General features: G+C 45.7%; 1 protein-coding gene across 2 annotated transcripts in view; it reads left to right on the top strand.

The window, feature by feature from the left end:
* POLR3E (RNA polymerase III subunit E) overlaps positions 1–21,108 on the top strand; it is a 39,315-nt gene that overhangs the window by 13,203 nt on the left and 5,004 nt on the right. For both annotated transcript variants that reach the window (XM_081839741.1, XM_081839742.1), the window contains 11 exons: positions 966–1,085; positions 3,018–3,103; positions 3,763–3,807; positions 4,411–4,502; positions 5,314–5,434; positions 6,236–6,317; positions 7,152–7,211; positions 8,578–8,735; positions 10,698–10,762; positions 12,524–13,014; positions 20,292–20,369. In XM_081839741.1, coding sequence (XP_081695867.1) covers positions 966–1,085; positions 3,018–3,103; positions 3,763–3,807; positions 4,411–4,502; positions 5,314–5,434; positions 6,236–6,317; positions 7,152–7,211; positions 8,578–8,735; positions 10,698–10,762; positions 12,524–13,014; positions 20,292–20,369 — 1,398 coding nt within the window. The remainder of the gene's footprint in view (positions 1–965; positions 1,086–3,017; positions 3,104–3,762; positions 3,808–4,410; positions 4,503–5,313; positions 5,435–6,235; positions 6,318–7,151; positions 7,212–8,577; positions 8,736–10,697; positions 10,763–12,523; positions 13,015–20,291; positions 20,370–21,108) is intronic.

The following is a 21,108-nucleotide window of genomic DNA, read 5'->3' as shown; positions in this document are numbered from 1 at the left end:
TGTAGTGGTTAAGAGCAGTAGATTCGTAATCTGGGGAACCGGGTTCGCTTCCCCGCTCCTCCACATGCAGCTGCTGGGTGACCTTGGGCCAGTCACACTTCTCTGAAGTCTCTCAGCCCCACTCACCTCACAGAGTGTTTGTTGTGGGGGAGGAAGGGAAAGGAGATTGTTAGCCGCTTTGAGACTCCTTAAAGGGACTGAATGGCGGGATATCAAATCCAAACTCTTCTTATAGAGCAAAAAATACGGTAATTCATAGGTGAGAACAGCGTAGGAAAGTAGAGGCAAGTCACGTCCATATCAGCCATGAGGACTAGGAACCCTTTTCCTTCCGGAAAACGGGAGTGAGAACAGGTGGAGCTGTGAAAAAGGGCAAGCAGTGGCTCCAGCCGCAGCTGCATTGCCAGTAATTTTGGTTGGCGTTCTTATTTTTTTAATAGTATATTCTTTATTGAAAAATAAAAATGACAGAATTACAAGTGCACAGAGTAAGAGAAGACACAAAGAAGAAGAAGAAACAAGAAATAGTGCCCATGTAGAAAACAAAACAGAATGAAAAAGAAAAAAGATATTGTATACATTACAAAGAAAAGGGGGTGGGGAATTGCTATTGTAGTTAACCAGACCTCATGGTATTTATAAAAATGAATTTCAAATATTGCTTAAAGTCATGTTGATTGTCTCTATCACCTTCTGCCAGAATTTTTTCAATGTAGGACATTGTACAAATAAATGTTTTAGGGAAGAATTATCCCAGTCGCATCTCCAGCAGCTTGATGTCTTAGAGACAGTCCTTTCAAAAACAAGCTTTCTGGCTTCGGTACATTTTTAATTCCTTGAGAACCACTGTGGACTCAGAGAGGATTTCCATACATGGGATTGGGGGTTAGACTAGGTTTCTTCTGTCTGACATTTTTGGTGCCTGGATCCTGTGGCTAATCGTAGGAAAATGACACCTTTTCCAGGTGAGGTTTTCCCGCCCCGAGTCGGAACAGGCCCGGCAACGTCGGGTTCAGTCTTACGAGTTCCTGCAGAAGAGGCAGGCGGAGGAGCACTGGGCTCACTTGCATTACTACGGTTTAAAGGTTGGTGTGTAGGCACATTGTAATGGTTATAAGGGGTTGCTCGTGTGTAAGTTACCGCCACTCCTGGCTAGGTAGCCTGGTTAAACCTGTTCTGGCTGATAGCCCTTCACTCCGTGGCTGTTCAGTCGCCAGCAGAATCCGTCAGTGGGCGTTTTTTGAACCTCTTCCAGCAAAGAAGTTGTTTGACGCCAAGTCTCCTCCTACTTTCCCTGCACGGAAGTCTTCTGCGCAGGGAGGGAGTGGGCAGTGGAGTGCCCGTGCTCTCTCCACTGGTTTCTGGCGAAGAGTCTTGGAGCCTCCTCTCCGAATCCCCCATCGGCCCCCCTTCTCTACTGGTGTTGCGCTGATTTCCTTCCCCAGCCGATGAGCTCCCTCTCTCCCTGCTGGGCCCCTCTCCAGCATCGCTTGAGAGCCTTGCCTCCACCTCTGGCTCCGATGTCAGTTCCCTGACACACATGTACTTGTGTTTCTGCTGCAAAAGCGGATATGCTAAATATGCACAGTGAGTTTTAGATTTTACGCTGCCCCCTTTGCAGTAAACAGAAAGCTGCAGTTGCATGCAGTCGGGTCTCAGGCCTCGATCGATTGAAGGCCACTGGACTAGACTAACTCTCAGGGTCCCTGTGATACTGGCAACCTGTTCCTGTGAAAGTTTACTTCTCTGTTTGGGGCAGCTGCATATTCCTGCATTGCAGAGGGTTGGGTTAGATGGCTCTCAGGCTCCCTTCCAACTCTATGATTATGTTGTCTTTTCGGCACCTGCTAAAGATGTCCTCCTTTCAACAAACCACCTAAGGTCTTTATCCCAGCTGGTATCTGTCTCAGACATGAGCTGTTTTTACATAGGCGCCGTTGTCGTTTTGAATTGTTTTTACATATGCAAATGTTTTAGCTGCTTTTATTTATCCCCCCTCCCCCCGGTTCTAAATTTATTTATTCAAAGACGTATAAAAAGACATCTCCATTGCAAAGTATATATTTATTTATAATATGCTGAGATAAAACAGCTACTTAGTCTAAAAGGGAACAAAGTCAGAAGGAGGAAAAGGCAAGGAAAGTTTAAAGCTAAAGAAAGAGAAAGCGAGAGAAAAGAAAAAGAGAGAAAAAACTAAAGAAAGATAAAGAAGAATGTTATGCTGTAATTGTTTTATGTTGTGACATGGATTGCTTCAAGATGGGAAGCCATTAATAAGTGAAATAAATATGAAAATAGTGCGTATGCTTGAATACATTAGAGATTAGTTCCAAGTAAGCCTAAGTAATACTTGTACAGTGTTTTTTTCCTCTCCCCCTTTTTATAGTACCTTTTGGTGATGATTAGAGGGGACTGAAGACTGGATGGCCAGGGCAGTGCTTCCCATGCTATATTATGTGATGGACTGACATTCCCCCCCCCCCAATTGTGCCAAGGGACCAGTTCACTTGGTAGACCATGAGACTCTTAATCTCTGGGTTGCGGGTTCGAGCGCCACGTTGGGCAAAACCATTCCTGCATTGCACTGGCTTGGACTATATTACCTCACAGTCCCTTCCAGCTCTACAGTTCTATGATTTCCATGATCTTTGAAACATTCCACCAAACCTGGACTGTGGTGGAGTTACTGCAACCAAAAGCCGGTGGCTCGTGGACCAGCACTGGAGTAAGAGTTGTGTGACACAGGAAGTGTCCATATACTTCTGGTTTTCTCAGTGCATCCAACAGGACTTGAAATTTGTGGGGGAAAGCCTTGCTTTCAAAACCCTTACAAGTCTGTCTTACAGCAATTTGAGGGGAATGCCAGCTATTCGGTTTCATATTATACGGGAGAAATGTGGAGATTAAACACAGCGGGGGTCTGAGCAGTTGTTCAGAGTAGCCCTTAAGTCTCTAAAAGATTGCTTGGAATCTGTACCCCATCATGATTCTTGGGCTTCTCACCCCTTCTTTCCCAGGACAGCCGTTCCGAACACGAGCGCCAGTATTTGTTTAGTCAAGGTCATGGCATGGCTGGGAACACGGAATTAATTAAATCTCCAAGGTAAAGGTCTTTCTTTTAATTCCTCAAATTGTTTCATTGGGGGCAGTTCTGAAGTCGGGGGCTCACAAGCACACTTTTAATGCATTTTTTATTAGCATGGGAAATGGCATGCTTACAGTCCCCCTCCCCTCTGCATTTAATAAATTCCAGGCCTGACAAAAAGCTTGTATACGTAGACTTTCTGCCGGCTTTTCCACCTCTGCAAAGTTAAATGGCCAATTCACAATGCCTTGGGCCTCATTCTGCCACTGCTACCGTCTCCCCACATGATGTTTGCCGCTGTTGCTTTCTCATAGCTGTTCCCCTAGGCCTCAAATGAGCTGTGCTGGCAGGTTTCGTGTTCCTTGTGTGTGGGAAGGCAAAATGGAAGATGAGTTTCTTTTTTTAAAAAAATGTATTTTTATTAAAGATTTTCTTGATTTACAAAGGTATGTGCAATGTCTCTCGGGAGACGAGTTTCTGAATGAAGATTCCCTAGACGGGGGGGGGGGGGGGGGCTAGTCAACCTGGTGCCCTTCAGATATTTCTGACCACAATTCCCATCAGCCCTCGTCATCTGCCACCCCAACAAGGGATCATGGGAGTTGTTGTCCAGGCCGCCATGTTGGCTATCCCTTCTCTAGGCAAGCAATATGATCTATTCTTTCTCTTTCTTGCAGTGAGTACTTGATGATGCTGGTGCCTCCGAGTGTGGAAGATGAAAAGTAAGTAAGCCAGGGGCCACATTCTGTTCTGACCCATCTTCCAGGGGCCACATGCCAGGAGTGGGCGGGGCCTGTGGCAAAAGTGGGCGGGGCAGCAAATGCAAATTTTGCTTTCTACCCAGGCATTCTTCACATCCAGGGAAGCAAGAGGCATTAGAGTTTCCAGGGACACTTTCTAGGCAGGCAAAACAAATCAAGCAAAGGGGGCGTTTCTGTGAAGCTGACCTGTTCCCATTTGTAATAACCATGGTCGCATCTCCTGCTCCCACATCCCGTCCCCCCCCCAAAAAAAAATCTGGGCTGATTGGTTTCTCCCAAGCCAATATGGTGTAGTTGTTAAGAGTGGGGGACCAGGGTTCAAGTCCCCACTTGGCCATGCAGCTAACTGGGTAACCTGTAACCAATTGCTCGGTGTAACCTACTTCGCAGGGTTGTTGCGAGGGTGGAAAGGGGAGGGGGAGAGCCACGTATGTCGCCTTGAGCTCCTTGGATTATAAATGAAATAAAACTCTTGCTGAAATGGGGAGGGCAGCTTTCCATAAATCACCAAACCTCAATTCTCTGTGGTGGTTTCCCAAATCGTACCTTTCCTTCCTTACATAGGGACAAGCCTGTAGCCCCAAGTAATGTGCTTTCCATGGCTCAACTGAGGACTCTGCCCCTTGCGGACCAGATCAAGATCTTGATGAGAAACGGTATGCTGTTCGACATTGCGCAACTCACACGGCCTCTCTGAACTCTTTTGACTTCCTGCGTTACCAGCCCCTCCTGCTCCCTCTTCCTGGTTAATGGATGCAGCCTGCCATATAAAACAGGGAGACACCGGGCCCCGCCTGAAATACATAGTTAAAGCAGTATCTTGCCGCTAGAAGTAGTCATGGCTCCCCTCCCACAGCAAAGAATCTTGGGAACTGTAGTTTGTTAAGGGTGCTGAGAGTTGCTAGGAGACGCCTATTCTCCTGGCAGAGCTAGAATTTCCATTCCTCTTCCCAGGAATTGTTGCTCTGTGAAGGGGAATAAGGGTCTCCCAACAACTCACAGCATTCTTGACAAACTACAGCTCCCAGGATTCACTGGGGGAAGCGGGGATAGCTCGGGCAGTAAGAGCATGAGACTCTTCTCAGGGCTGTGGGTTCAGCCCCATGTCGGGCAAAAGATTTCTGCATTACCGGGGGTTCTTTCAACTGTTCAGGTCTATGATTCTAGGATAGTTTAAAGTGGCATGGTGATGCTTTAAGTGTACTATGGCAGATGGGCCATATTTCACTGCTTGCAATTATTTGCTCTCTTATCCTATGAACTTTTAACTTCAACCAGAGATTGGAAAGCCTGCAGACATCCAGATAATTGCTAGACTCCAGCTCCCATCAGCCCCAGCTGGCATGGCCAAGGACAATGGGATTTGCAGTCCAGCAACGTCTAGAAGGCCACCGGGACTCCGTCCTTGACTTAGGTATTTGAATCTCTAAGGATTATTTGTATTTTCTGCTTTCCCCCCTTCTGCAGTGAAGGTCATCGCTTTTGCAAACCTGATGAGCCTCTTGGCTTCTGGGACGGATCCTACGGCAGCCTTGCGGTGCATACAGCAGGTGGCGCTGTTGGTGCAGGGAAACTGGGTTGTGAAAAGGTAAAAATGCCTTTTGTTCTTCAGGGACTCACCCCTTGCAAAGAACACCAGTCTGTTGTTCGAATTACGGCAGCTCTTATTCTTGTTGCTGCTGTGTTTTTTTACAGTGATGTAAACACAATAGCACACAATGCAACGCATGACAGTTTGTTAATGCGTGACAAGGGTGTATTGCTTGTGTACCCATTGCATATTTTCAAGCTGGCTCCTTGTTGGATACAAACCATGCACCTGAGCCATGCGGGATCATAAACAGTGACTCCCGGCACCCAAAGATCTCAGGGATCAGGCAGGGATATAAGCAATCAGGTGACTTTTGAAGTATCCTGGACCAAAGTTGTTAATTGCCTTGAAAGTGAATGCAAGAATCTTGGAACCTCATGCAAGAGTTGTGCAATTGTATCAGAATTCTCCTTGGGAGTTTCTGATCAGAGGGAACCTCTTGTACGTAGACCTTAGAACCACTTCTTCCTCCTCCTCCTCCTCCTCTTCTTTTCTTTTCAAATTTAGTTTTAAAGTTATTTACTACACCGTCATTGCACACACCTTTCTGGTTCTTTCAAAACCCTGCCAAATAGAAACCGGTCGTGTCACATGCACTTCTATGTAGCTTTCACTATTGTGAAATTCTTTCCGGCTTTAATATATACAAAGCGTTTTGGTTTCTCCTTGGAATGCCTTTAGTAATCCCAGGCAACGTTTCAAGGTGCCATTCGATGGGTGCCCGGAATTTCTGTACATGTGTTCTTATTGGGTCGCACTGTGGTGTCCTGCGGCTAATAAATGGTTTGTCTTCAACAGCGATGTCCTCTATCCAAAAGATACCTCCAGCCCGCACAGTGGGGTCCCGGCGGAAGTGCTCTGCAGAGGAAGGGATTTTGTTGTGAGTATTAAAAAATAAAAAACAAGAAAGTCAAATATTCCTTTCGCTGCAACAGCATTGCAAAGAAGTATAGGAAATCCGTTTGCCCGCTTAAACATTTATCTTCTCAAGTCCAGAAACCCTTGGAAGCCACCCAACACAAAATGTGTGTTCTCTACCAACCCTGCCCTTGGGGAGGGTGTTTTTTTGTTTTGTTTTTTAAGTGTTCAGAAGCTTGGGGGGGGGAGTGGGCAGGGGTTGTTGGTCCCTCCCAGACCTCCATACAAGGCTCACTCCTTGTCCAACTTTCACTCGGCACTTTGGCAGGTGCGCGCCAGATTGAAATGTATGTTTGCCCTGGCGAGCACACCTGTGGGCTCCTGCTTGTGTTAATCATTTGATGTTTAAAAAGTGGAGGGGGGAAGAGCTTAGGATGGAACCCAACACAGCAAGACCATTGTTCTGTCGGCACAAGGATTTCTGCTTGTTCAACAGAACATTTGCCCCCCCCCCCCTTGTTGGTGTGTCCCTTTCAATCTCTCTGTCCAAAAATTTTCCCCAACCCTCTGGAGCAGCATTGGGTGGGAGGAAGGTGTCTTGTTGCGTAAGAGGAAATCCTTAAATTGGTGGGACTGGTTAGTAGAATAATGCCCTTTTCCTTAACCGTTTTTTGCCCAGGGGAGGCCTTTACTTGCTTCCAGACTGGAGATTCAGTATATCAGGTTCAACAGCAGTTCCCTCATATTAACAGTTGTGCTATTTTTAAGATTGCGGCTGTATTCACACTGGAGAACGGCCTCTTTTTAATACGACTGTGTCCTTCTCTCCCCTTCCCATTGCGTTTTCCCTCCTCAGATGTGGAAGTTTACACAAGACCGCTGGGTAGTTCGGAAGGAAGTAGCGACAGTTACAAAAGTGAGTTCCTTTTATAATTCTTTTGCTTCGTTCGGGACACTCATCTTGGTTCAACCTTCTGTTTTCAATCCAGGGCTTTGATAACTTCTTTCAAACCATTCAGTATATGGTGAGCCTCCTGCCCCATAGCAGAGTGACGAAAGGGGCCTACAGTTTTATAGGGGAGAGCTATAAAGAATTGGGCCTTCCTGATCTCCCCCTTGCTATGGTCTGAGGAGAAAGCTGTTCTCTGGGTCTTGAACCTCCTTGCCAAGATGTCTTCCCCCAAAAGGGAACAAAAAAATCCACAGAAAATTTGCAACCGTGACAAATCACACAGATCACGCACGCTTGTTGCCAAAGCGTTTTGTCATGCACTCTCACATACGCAGCGTTGTTAGTATTATTTTTAAATCATCAGGCCTCGGCAAACTCAGCCCTCCAGATGTTTTGGGACTACAATTCCCATCATCCCTGACCACCGGTCCTGTTAGCTAGGGATCATGGGATTTGTAGTACCAAAACATCTGGAGTGCCGAGTTTGCCTATGCCAGATTCAAAACAATCTGCTGCATCTTTTGGTACTGTGTCATCAGGGTTGACCCTTCCAAAACATCAACTTCGCTGCTACCGGTAAATATCCAGTTGATGGTTTAAAAGGAACAGTCGGGTTTTCCCCTTGCAGTGAATTCTTGTCACGTCCCTACCGCAGGTGTGCAGGAAGGGTCCCTTAATTTTGCACACACACACACCACAACGCCACGGGGTAGGAATCGGATTAATATGCATGAGGCTTAGAGGAGCATGTTTCCGCTTCTGAATAGTTTTCGGTGCATTTTTGTTATTTATTTAATTTTTACTAGAATTTTATTTACAACATAACACAAACCCCCCCACCCCCCAATACACTGATCCACCCTCATGAAACGTGAACATAACATACAGTGAACATAACATACAACAATACAACCAAATGAAAGACTTCCTTTATTCTGAACCTGGCCTCCTTATTTACTTCTTATAAACTGTTTCCTTTATGAATAATTATTAAGATTTTTCTAATTATAACTTAAATATCCACAAAGTCTCCTGCATTTTCCTTAAATGAAGCGGCAATTGCTTTGTAGGGGAATTTTGCCTTTCCATTTGTAGATATGCTAGTTTTACGCCCTAAGCATAGGGATTGCACAGGCAAGTTGGAGCTGGTTTATCTATCGGACTTAATGCCTTCTCTGAGTTTCGGCTTCTTGGAGGTGCAGTTTAGCCTCCCATGTTTTTCTTGCGGGGCCACACCCTGGCGCTTTGTGTGGCCGCTGATCTCGTTTAAAAAGGGTTTTGGTTTCTCCTAAGCAGCTGGTTACATATATCTATTGCTTTGTTTGTGCAGCTCGGCCCAGAAGATGTGAAAGATTTCTTGGAGCACATGTCTTTCCTGAGGATAAACAGGGGCTGGGAATTCAAGCTCCGTTACGATGAGGATTTTGTCCAGAAGCACCCAGATGTGGTCCAGAGGCAGCAGATGCTCTGGATGGGCATTCAGGCCAAGTAAATGGTTTGCTTTTCCTTGGGGGCGGGAACAAAGCCGAGATGGGAAAGAAAAAAATGTTGGTTTCTCCCTTGCATCTTCATACTACCTGTTGCAGTACAGTTACGTAAATGGAGGCCGGTCGCTTAGACGGATTTAAGGGTTTATTTTCTGGATCCTATTACATACGCCTACTTGGGCCCGATCTTATTCACAGCACATGGTGCCAGCAAAAAACCTCAGAAACTTGTAAAACCATCTGCGCACACCTCAAGTTACACTCAGAGACTCATAGTGTTGATGCCAAAAGAGAATAGGCCAAATTGCACATGGTATACTCATCAATCTTTGAATTGGAAAGATCGGTCCAGTATACCTGAAGGAACCCCCATTGTTCAGCCCAGACACTAAGGTCCAGCACCGAGGGCCTTCTGGTGGTTCCCTCCCTGCGAGAAGCGAGGTTACAGGGAACCAGGCACAGGGCCTTCTTGGTAGTGGCACCCGCCCTGTGGAACGCCCTCCCACCAGATGTCAAAGAGAAGAACAACTACCAGACTTTTAGAAGACATCTGAAGGCAGTCCTGTTTAGGGAAGCTTTTAATGTTTAACAGACCAGTGTATTTTAATCCTTTGTTGGAAGCCACCCAGAGTGGCTGGGGAAACCCAGCCAGATGGGTGGGGTATAAATTGATTATTATTATTATTATTATTATTATTATTATTATTATTAATAATAATAATAATTATTTATTTGCTGAGCAACACAGCTGGGTTGGCCAGACTTTCTGTGACATCACAGCAGCTAAGCCAGTGGCAACTCCAAGAGCCATGGCACTTTCACCTTACCAAATCCCATTGGTGAACATTCTGAGCAGAATAAACCAGTGGTATTAGGAGAAGCAAGACAGGCAGAGATGTCGGGCCTTGCAAGACCTCAAGGACCATCTCTCCCCCCCCCCCCAAAAAAAACCCCAACCTGGAACCTGTGTTTGTTGTTTGAGGCTCTCTCATGTTGTTTGTGGCAATATGACCATCAGCTAGGTGAGGACTGCAGGGCCTGCTCCCTTCCAGGGCCTTTTCCATCTGGCCCAGGCCCTTATTTGGAACAAACTTTTGGGGAAGTGTGGGAAGTGTTCTGCCATTGCTTCCCTGTTCCAGGTGGTTAATGTGCTTTAAAATGTCCTCAAGCAGTCGGTGGCAATTTACATTTTTTTTTCTTTTTTCCTTTTTTCCTTTGTTGGGGGTGGGTGGGTACATTACAGGCGGTTGGACTAGATGGCCCTCGGAGTCCCTTCTGACGGTGTGATTCTGTGTGGTTCTTTCTGGACTCCACTGCTGAGAACCATAGAATTTTAGTGTTGGGAGGAATCCTGAAATTCACCCAGTCCACTGTGCTGCTCGAGCAAGAATCTGCCACATTGCTGACAGATGCTTAAATACCTCCAGCAGGAGAGACCCGACCACCTCCTGTGGCAGACTCTTCCGCTGGCTGGTGGATCTTACTGTGTTAAGAAATCCCACCTAATCTTGAGCTGCGATCTGCTTCCCGGCAATTTCCACCCATTGACTCCAGACCTGCCCTCTGGAGCAACAGAAAACAAGTCTCCACCAACATCTACATGGCAAACCCTTTGGTTTTCTTTGCTAAGCAACTCCTTCAGGCTGCAAAAGTATGATGGGTTTTTAAATGCATTCCTCCATTTGTATTCTCCCCCACATGTAGAAAGCTAGCACATCAGTGCTGGGCCTGAAACCTTTCTTCCTAGACCCGTTTTTGCAGGCTGATGTGGTTCTGTGCAGGAAGGGAGCTTGCTGTGTGGCTTGGCTAGCTGTCACATCTCCATAAAGGAGTATTATGTTGGGTGCTTGATATTTCCTGGGGTTTTCCTTGAACTGTATGGCGGCGGGATAAGTTGTTAATGTTCGTGATCTGGGTGTAGCTATTCGCAAGGCACTGAAATGCTCCTCCTACCCAATTTCAGGTTGGAGAAAGTCTACAGCTTGGCCAAGGAACACGTAGCACCAAAGAAACAAGCTGCGCAAGCAGGTGAGCCAACTTGATTGTTTTTATTTTATTGCATTTATATCCCCCCTTTTCCTCCCAAGAAGCTCAGGGTGGCAAGGTGCTTCTCCACCCCCCTCATGCAGTCTTCACAACAGTTCTGTGAGGTAGGATAGGCTGAGAGTGAGGGCCTGGCCCATGGTCACCCAGTGAACTTCATGGCTGAGGGGGGATTCGAATTCTGGTCTCCTAGGTCCCAGTCCAACCATAATGCCACACTGGGAACCAGAGGGTTTGATGCAGATTTTGTAGGTCGGTCGATAAGTTCTGTGGACATCTAATGGTGATATGCTCTGGTCCCCGTCCCCCGCACTTTCCCCCTTAACATTAGGGCTAGGTGATGTCTGGTTTTCAACCTCACAATACAGTGGTGCCCCGCAAGACAGATGCCTCACAAGACGAAAAACTCGCTAGACGAAAGAGTTTTCCGTTTTTTGAGGTGCTTCGCAAGACAAATTTCCCTATGGGCTTGCTTCGCAAGACGAAACGTCTTGCGAGTTCTTGCGAGTTTGTTTCCTTTTTCTTAAAGCCGCTAAGCCGTTAATAGCCTCTAAGCTGTTAATAGCCGCTAAGCTGCTAATAGCCGTGCTTAGCAAGACAAAAAAACCACAAGACGAAGAGACTCGCGGAACGGATTAATTTCGTCTTGCGAGGCACCACTGTATATCACCAGCCCAAACATTGTGATATATCAATATATCACCATGTCTGAAATAAGGAGGTGAACATGGGCTTGAATTCTCCAAAGGAGTGTGTGTGTGTGTGTGTGTGTGTGTGTGTGTGTGTGTGTGAATGATTAATTCTGTTTTTTAAATCAAATTTATACCCCACCCTTCCAAACAAGTGATAAAACAATAAACATATTTTTTTGGGTGGGGCAATCTAAAGAAAGCATCTGAAAAAAATCCTATAGAGATCGAGACTGAGAAAGATTTCAGCTTTAAAGGCTTGTTGAAAGAGCGGGGACACAAAAGAGATAGCGAGAACAGGGGAGTGCATTCTAAGGGGCAGGTGCCACCACACTAAAAGCCCAACTCCTGCATTGTGCAGACAGACCTCCTGATAAGGTGGCATCTGCAGGAGATCCTCACATGTGCTCGATTTGGTATATAAGGGGTGAGGCAGTCTTTCAGATACAGTGGTACCTTGGTTCTTGAACAGCTTAGTTGACAAAACATATCAGCTCCCAAATGCCGAAAACCTGGAAGTAAGTGTTTTCTAACGTTTTTCGGAAGCCCAACGTCCGATGCGGCTGTCGGCTATTGGTTCCGGGGCGCCTGCACCAGTCAGAAGCCGCACCTTGGTTTTTGAACGTTTCGGGAGTTGAACAGACTTCCGGAATGGATTAAGTTTGAGAACCAAGGTTCCACCATATTATGTTCCCAAGCTCTGTAGGGCTTTATGCACCCAAACCAGCTGCTTGCACCAGCAGGACTCTACGTATATTGTACGCTAGAAACTGACTCTTCTTCTACTAATCCCTTCCCAGGTGTTTTCCTTGGTGTAGTCAAACTTTCTCCCTAGACACCCTACCTTGCTTTTCTTTCTCAGGAACCCTGTGTGGTCTGCCTCCTCCTTACATGGGCTTAATACAAGGATGGGAAACCTGTGGCTCTGCAGATGCTGTTGTGTTCCATCTCCTAGCAGCCCCTGCCAACATGGCCTATGGTCAGGGATGGTGGATGAGAGCCAAGGATTACTCAAACCACGGTTTACCCTCACACCCCTTTCGCTTGTTTTTTGTAGCTGCCCCCTTGCTGGTTTCTGGAGAGCAGCGGGTCAGTCTGGCGAAAGCAAGAGTCAAGCAGACCTACGGGCAGTTGGAGCAGGACTTCCAGAAGCTGAAAGCGGAGGGCAAAGCCAGCCAGGGCACTTGCCCGGTGGACATATTTGGCGTCCGTATAAAAGAGGAGCCCGTGAGCGATGAGGAGCCTATGGACACTTCTGTCTGCGACGGCCTCAATAATGGACTGGCAAACGGCATCCATTCGGAAGAGAACTCTGTGGACTCCGTGAACGGCCTCTTGCCGGTCCAAGAGAGAGTCACGCAAGAACTCAGAGCCTTTGTGGCAGCGACGTTTAAGAAACAGTATGTGCTAACCCTGAACGAGCTCAAACGGTTATTTAATCTCCACGTGGCTAGTCTGCCTCCTGGGAATCTCCTGTTCAGCGGCATTTCCGACAAAATGTTACAGGACATGGTGTTGGACATGGGCTGCAAACAAATTATGGTGCCTGTAAGTGATTTTTCTGCTCCTGTTTTTTTGTTTTGTTTTGTTTATAAGTGCCTTTGCAGGCTGTGAGTGGCAGGTTCGGTTGATGTGGCAGGGGGCTGGTGGAAGAGGTGGGGTCATGGTATTTCTGTCCATTGGCTTGGCTGCTGTGATGTCATGGAGGTGCTAGGCAGCCACGGTTTGGAAGGGCCCTCATGAGGCCTGGTAGCTGGAGTTCTACTTCTGTTTTAATGTGCTGCTGAAATATTATCTGCAGGCTTTTGGATGCAGATCTGTTGTGCAGTTCTAGAGCCTTTTAATGCAAGCTATGGGGGGGGGGAGAGACCTGGTGTTAGAGCAACTGCTTTGCATGCAAAAGATCCCACGTACAGTCTCTGGTATCTCCCTGTTTAAAAGGATCAGTTGTTGTTGGCATCAGTCTTGAGAGACAATGGAGTGCACCTCTGGGAGTGAAGTCAAACCGTTATGTTGGCAACACCAAAGTGACCTTCCTGGGGTGTAGTCCCAGGCAGGTGTGTATGGAGGTACTGGGCTCCCCATGCAACAAACCCTCCCTTTTGGCCTCACTGTTGTGGTCCAAAGGAAAGCAGAACAATACATTTGGCACCAGCTTGGCTGCAGGAGTTTCCGGAAGGAGTCATACAAGGCGTCATCCAACTATCTCAGGGACTCCACTCCGGATTCGTGTAGGTTTACTCCTTAGCCCTTTCTTCTCCCGAAGGTATACCACAAAGCAGCAGAGGCTGAGGGCCTGAGTTTTTTTTCTCCTAGTTAGACAAAAACTCCATAAAATAAAATAGTTTTTAAAATGGCCCAGAAATCTCAGAATCCATCAAGCCATTAAGTCCTTTTAGGCCAGGGACAGGGAACCTCTGGCCCACCAAATGTTGGACTCCAGTTCCCCTCGGCCCCATCCAGCATTGTCAGTACTCGGGGATGATGGTTGTTGTAGTCCAGTGACATCTGGAGGGCCAGCGGTTCCCCAGCCCTGCTTGAGGCAAAGGCTGCTCAGAATACAGTGGTGCCTCGCAAGACGAAATTAATCTGTTCCGTGAGGCTCTTCGTATAGCGGTTTTTTCGTCTTGCGAAGCAAGCCCATTGACAGCTTAGCGGATTAGCGGTTTAGCGGCTTTTAGCGGATCAGCTGATTAGCGGCTTAGGAAAAGGGGGGGAAAGGGGGAAAAAACCCGCAGGACCTTGCAAGACATTTCATCTTGCAAAGCAACCCCATAGGGAAATTCGTTTTGCGAAGCGCCTCCAAAACGGAAAACCCTTTCGTCTAGCGGGTTTTCCGTCTTGCGAGGCGTTCGTCTTGCGGGGCACCACTGTAGGTGAGTTCTGAAGGCCCACTTAACAGCCATATTGTAGCAGCCATATGTAATTCAGTTGGGAGGGAGTGCCATAACTGAAGGGGCCACCACTGAGAACACCCTGTCACTCATGACTGCCACCCCAAGTGATGTTTCTGATGAGCACAGAAGCAGGGCCTCCAAAGTCAAAAGGACACTCCTCTGTACTTAAACATTCTCTCCATCAAAAACTAGCTTAATAGCTTTTTTAAATGGCCTAGTTTTTACAGAGGTGGCAAATTCCATGGGCTTACCCTTTCAGGCTGCAGGTGAGCTCTAATACAAATGAATGCTTCTCCATACCACCACCCCCCACACAAAAAATGTCTCCCTGATACGCTAGTTTTCTGTGTGCAGGGAATTTTAATTTATTTATTAAGGAGTATTCCAGTATCTGAGGTCCCCACAGACTTTTAAATCCACCTTTGAAAAAGGCAGGTTTCTCCACTTTTTTAGTTGCATACCCAGTACTCCCTCCTGTACTTGCATGTTGTAATTAAAAAATATGCAGAGTTCCTGGACTCGTTTCGTTTGATCTGTAAGGAAGGTAGCTAACTGGAGTGGAACAAATGCCATCTTGTCACAAGGAAGGGTAGCTGAATTGACTGTGTATATCTGTGTCTATAAGAGTAATTTATGGAAGTTACTTGTCTAGCTGGAATAAAACAATCATGGCTTAAAGGCGCTGGCATGTTGGAAGTGAGTGACTATTTCATCGGTCTTTGTTAGTCAGAGCTTTGAGGCATACGTACTTTAAGTTGGGAGAGTTTTATGATGTTCCCTGTGAATTAGATTAATGCTGTTGCCTCTGGATCGCAAGGCACTTCTGCAGTCACAAATGTGATTTAAAAAAAAATCCCACTGAGTATAAACTTTGAAGAAAGCCAGACTCTCTTCTCTGCTTTCAAAGCGACAAGCAAGTATTGACAGTTGCAAGTATTGAAAGTTGCCTCTTTTTCCATGACCTCCAGGAACAGGGCTTTTGGCAAGCCAAACCATGGTTCTAAGAAACCAACAAACCCTGGTTATCCCTAAGGTTTAAAATGTTATGTCTGCACAGGGCCCTTCTTGGACTATTTTAAACCAGGATAAAGGACTAGCACATCCCTTTTAAAACATAGGTTTCTGATCTGCCACACTGTCCCTTTTCAATCCTTATATCTCTGCATGCTCTTTGCTCCTTGTGTTCTTTATCTCTTTCCATCTCTTTGGATTGTGAGCTGCCTGGGCAGTAGGCAGGATGGGCTTCACTTTGTTAAACAGCTCATATGTGTAAGGGACCGTATAACCATTGGAATTGGGGAGGACAAGGTTTCAGTTATCCCACTAAACCATGTTTAGGGAATGTCATTTATGGTTTACTGTGACGTCATGTCAAACTAGGGTTTTTTGTAGATAGCAAACCAGCATCAGGACGCTTGGCTTGTATTATTATTATTTGCATTAATATTATTTATACCCCATCCATCTGGCAGGGTTGCCCCAATAACTGGGCAGCTTCCAACATAATATAAAAACACAACTAAACATCAAGCAATGAATGCTAACCACGGTTTGGGGTGACTGCTGAGCCACTGTTATGGTTCCAGCCCCTCTTCCTAGAGGTACCCACATCCTAGAGATGAGAGTGAAGGGAAGATGGAAAGACACAAACTATTCTAAATCACTGTTATATCTCAAACACTCCACAGATAACAGCAAAGATTGATTTGTGCTAACCATAGTTTAGGTTCAGGCCAAAAGTGCAAACAAGTAACAGTTTGCATGGTTTTCCCCCTTCCTCAAAAAATCCCCACGTACTGTCCCAAGTGGGCTTGGTGGATGGAGCAATGACCCAAACCATGACTTGTTGGCTAAGATGTAACACCCAATTACAGTTTACCCAAGCTCTTGTTTATAAGAGCTTGCTCCACTTCCCAGCTTGGTGGCCACCTGCGTGCCACAATTAGTCATGCAGTTTTGATTCATACATTGCAGCAAGCCATAGTTTGATGTTGCACCTGAATCGTCTTGGAGGCCTGATTCAGGCCTCATGCAAATCTGTAATGGTGGGGAACCAGTTAATGCACAGTTCCTGTTCCTATCAGCCCTTGGGGGGGGTGATTTGAATTGTTGTCCCAATAACATATGGAAGGCCACAGGTTCTGTGCCTGTCTGTTCTCCCCACCTGAGTTGGAAAGCTTCTTTTTAAGCAAACCAAAGTTCCCTGGGTCATCTGAACCCCTGGAACTGTGGCTTGTTTAAAATTGGAAGTGAATTCTAGTCTCCTCTTGCTGGCATGTGAAAGGGAAAGGGGAAGCCCAAAGCTTGCTGTGGCTTGTTTAACCTGTTCTAGGTTAAAAATCTAGGAGTGAGGCACAGAAACCTAAAATGAAAAGAAGAAACTTGTTTTGAAAAATACCAACTAGGTGGATTAACTACAGCTCGCTGTGTTCCTTTAGGAGGAATCTAAAACTTCCAAATTATGTAGGACAGAGTGAAGCATCTTGCCCAGTTATTGCTGCCCATCTTGGCACCATTTGAGATGGCTCCTGAAGAAAGGAACCCAGGTTCCAAAAGGCATTGGGCTGTAATAAATCTCTGCAGATGGCACTTTGTTGTTGTTTTTTAAAAAAATATTCAAGTTTTAAAGGTTACAAAAGGAAAAAAGAAAAAAACACCAAATTAAGCAAAAAATACCCAAGACAATACATCACAATAAGTAAAAACAAACACAAAAAACCCAGAAAAATACAAACAATTAAAAAACAAATCAAGCCTTCCCATAACTTATCTTTCATTTGCTTGTTTCCTTGACCTCCTCACACCTCCCTTTTTTGTATTCTAGTTCAGTTAGATATTTCAGCAAATCCTTTCCATCTTTGTTTTTATCCTAATAATTTATCTTAATATGCTGTAATTTTACAGTCTCTTCTTTCATCAATTAACAATCCATTTTTACTTAGTCCTTTATATCATTTCTGCTAAAACCACATAACCTCATTCCAGCATCCTTCTAACATTCCTTTAATTTTACAATGTTTCTGTAAGTAAACTTTAAATTTCTTCCAATCTTCTTCCACCGACTCTTTCTGCAGATGGCACTTTGGATGAACGGCATTCTTTCCTACTTGAAGCAAGCCAGTATATTTTGGCGCAGTGTCTGAATTGAACCCAAACTGAGCTTGTTTCAAATGCAGGAAGTGAGAGACAAAGGAAGTGGTGCAGTCGAGAGTGTGGTCCTTTCTTTTAGGAGACTGGCGAATTAGATTTATCACATGTCTGCAAAACTGTTGCTATGAGTGGTGTTTGTTTTTAACAAGTAGGGGTGGACTCCTTCAGAAAGGCAATAAAACTGATTCACATCATAGCATACAACAGCTCTGGGCACTTCTTGGCCTGGAAACCCATCTTTTTGCCAGTGCACTGTTAATAGGGAATGAATTCATCTTCTCGTTGCCATGAAAGCGGCTTTAAATATTTTAAGTGCACAAATTGCCGCTCCTAATTCCTGGGTGTCTGAGCATGGGTGTAATTCTGGGAGCTGTAGCTTCTTTAGAGTGCTGAGAGTTGATAGGAGACCCCTGTTCCCTTCGCAGAACTACAATTCTGAAGGCAGCCCTGTTTAGGGAAGTTTTTAATGACTGATGTTTTAATGTATTTTTAATCTCCTGCTGGAAGCTGCCCAGAATGGCTGGGGAAATCCACCCAGAGGGGCGGGGTATAAGTAAATAATAATAATAGCAATATTAGCAATAATTGTTATTACAGTGGTACCTCAGGTTAAGTACTTAATTCGTTCCGGGGGTCCGTACTTAACCTGAAACTGTTCTTAACCTGAATACCACTTTAGCTAATGGGGCCTTCTGCTGCTGCCGCGCTGCTGAAGCACGATTTCTGTTCTCATCCTGAAGCAAAGTTCTTAACCTGAAGCACTGTTTCTGGGTTAGCGGAGTCTGTAACCTGAAGCGTATGTAACCTGAGGTACCACTGTATTGCTATTATTATTATTATTATTATTACAATTCCCAGAATGGTTTAATCCCTCTTCACAAAAACTCCAAGAATTGTAGTTCTGTGAAGGGGAATACAGACCTCATAAGAACCCTTAAGAAACTACAGCGCCCAAAATTCTTTGGGGGAAGGCGTGACACACCAAGGTTGCAGGTTCAGTCCCCACATGGGACAGCTGCATAGTCCTGTATTGCAGGAATCAGACTTGGTGATCCGCAGGGTCCCTTCCAACTCTACAATTCTATGATTCTATGGCTGTACAGTGGTGCCTCGCAAGACAAAATTAATTCGTTCCGCGAGTCTTGCGGTTTTTTCGTCTTGCGAAGCACGGCTATTAGCGGATTAGCGCTATTAGCGGCTATTAGCGGCTTAGAAAAAGGGGGGGAAGGGGAAAGAACTCGCAAGACGTTTTCGTCTTGCGAAGCAAGCCCATAGGGAAATTCGTATTGCGAAGCACCTCAAAAACGGAAAACTCTTTCGTCTAGCGAGTTTTCCGTCTTGCGAGGCATTCGTCTTGCGGGGCACCACTGTATAAAGTGGTATGATACGGATTTAAATGCAGAGTGCAGATGGGAGTAGTGAGGGCCAGCAATAACTGTCTGAGCAACTGTGAAAGGGACTCCCGCTTACTGACAGCGGTAACACAGTGCTTGCAACAGGGTTGGGGTTGTTTTATCTTTGGCCTCTAGAGTTAATGCATGTGGTTAATGTGACTCGCTGGAATATTACAGCTAGGTAAACATACAGGGTTGCAGGCAGCCAGCTTAAGTTCTGCTCAGAGTAAATCCATTAAAATTAACAGACTTAAATTAGTCATGCCCGTTTGTTTGAGTAGGTCTTCTCCGAGTAGGACTAGCGTTGAATCCAACCCATAATCTCTCCGTCAGACTGTGTATAGAAATCATTAGCTATGAAAGAACAGAGGTATTCAAAATCTTCACAGCAAAACGTTTTGGCTTCTGGCTTCTGGTGCTCATCACATTAGAGAAGCTGAAGGTGGGTGCCAAAACGTTTTGCTTCAAGATTTTGAATACCTGTTCATTAGTCACTGTAATAAAGTATATGGTGTTGTTGGTGCTTAATTACATCCTTCCAGGACCCAGAGCAAACCTGTCTGAAGTATGGTGTGATGATGCTTTTAAAAAACTGTGTTGTTGTGTGTCATGCGTAACATTTGACTCCGAAAAGACTGACAACCTGCTCTTTCCTTTCCCTAATTACAGTGCTCTGGAGGCATTACGGCAGCATTATGCTTTTTAGGCTTTTTAGACCATGCCCCAGGTTGAAGCAGAGCTGTAGGCAATCTAAAGCAAATAAATAGGGTGTTTTGTCTCAAGGGGTGTAGGAAAACCTCCCCAGCTTTGGCGCTAAGAGTCCTGTTGAGCCCCCACGAGACTGGTTCAAAAGTTCTGTATTTGTCACCTGCCACCATCTAAGCACATGTCTGACGCGCATGTGCCTAGGCATGAATGAAGGTGACGTAGAAAAGCTTAGACCTCTTCGTCTCCAAGTGCTGGCAAACCTATTTGCTTGGATCCAAGTGGGGTGGCAGTAATACGATCAGAATTGGGGGGGGGGGTTTCCTGTGAAAATGATCAGGCACTAGATGCTAAAGCTTTGTGGTGTTGGTTGGGCAGGCTGCCATTGACCGCCCTTTGCTTTAAACACACAGAAGCAAAGTTTGCTATGTAAACAAGTTTTAAGTCCTCCTTATGTCCTCAAGATACAGTCTTATAGGCTTTCCGCTCAACTGCCAGGGGATACCAAGTTGTTGTTCTTCCTGCATTAAGTTGAAGCTTAAGATTGTAGCCTCTGCGTTCTGTCCCCCCGGGTGCAAAATCCTAATTGAATTATTCTTTTTTCCAATCCTGTCTTTAAATACCCTAAAGCCAATAATCCTAACCAGCACAACCTGTTTGATTTATTTCTTTATTTTAGTTTCCCCCGCAGACGACTGCGTTGCTGGATGAACAAAAGGTCTTTGCACTTTGGGAAGCTGGCGACATGTACGATCAGGTAAGCTGGTAATTGGAGCTGTTGCTTCAGCAGAGTCCTGCCTAGAGCAAGGGACATTGGCACCCGGCAGCGTTTACACATTTGCTCATCCTTCGTCCAGTCAGCAGCAGCGCACTTTCAGCTCATTAGGAAAAAAGGCTGGTCCAAGAGGCGGTTTTATCCTCTGGGGCTCAGTGTACCATCCACCCTTGATGTTGTGCTGCTTTGATCGTATAATTCCTCCTGCCTTAAATGATATTTTTAGGTTATATTTTAGTGACTTAAGTTTTAATTTATATATTTTTTAACTGTTGCTATATCTGTATTGTCCCTGTTATAAAGGTAAAGGGTAAAGGGACCCCTGACCATTAGGTCCAGTTATGGACAACTCTGGGGTTGCAGCACTCATCTCACTTTATTGGCCGAGGGAGCCGGTGTACAGCTTATGGGTCATGTGGCCAGCATGACTAAGCTGCTTCTGGCGAACCAGAGCAGCGCACGGAAACGCCGTTTACCTTCCCGCCGGAGCGGTACCTATTTATCTACTTGCACGTTGACGTGCTTTCAAACTGCTAGGTTGGCAGGAGCAGGGACCGAGCAACGGGAGCTCACCCCATCATGGGGATTTGAACTGCAAACCTTCTGATCGGCAAGTCCTAGGCTCTGTGGTTTAACCCACAGTGCCATCCACGTCCCTGTTATACCCAGTTGCAAATTCAAATGTATCCCTATCATGTTTTATGACTTCCTTGATATTGTA

This window comes from Podarcis erhardii (genome assembly GCF_964252035.2).
Source record: "Podarcis erhardii genome assembly, chromosome: 14".
Lineage (NCBI taxonomy): Eukaryota > Metazoa > Chordata > Lepidosauria > Squamata > Lacertidae > Podarcis > Podarcis erhardii.
The sequence above is the reverse complement of the archived record's forward strand: the minus strand, read 5'-3'. Positions and strand labels throughout refer to the sequence as shown.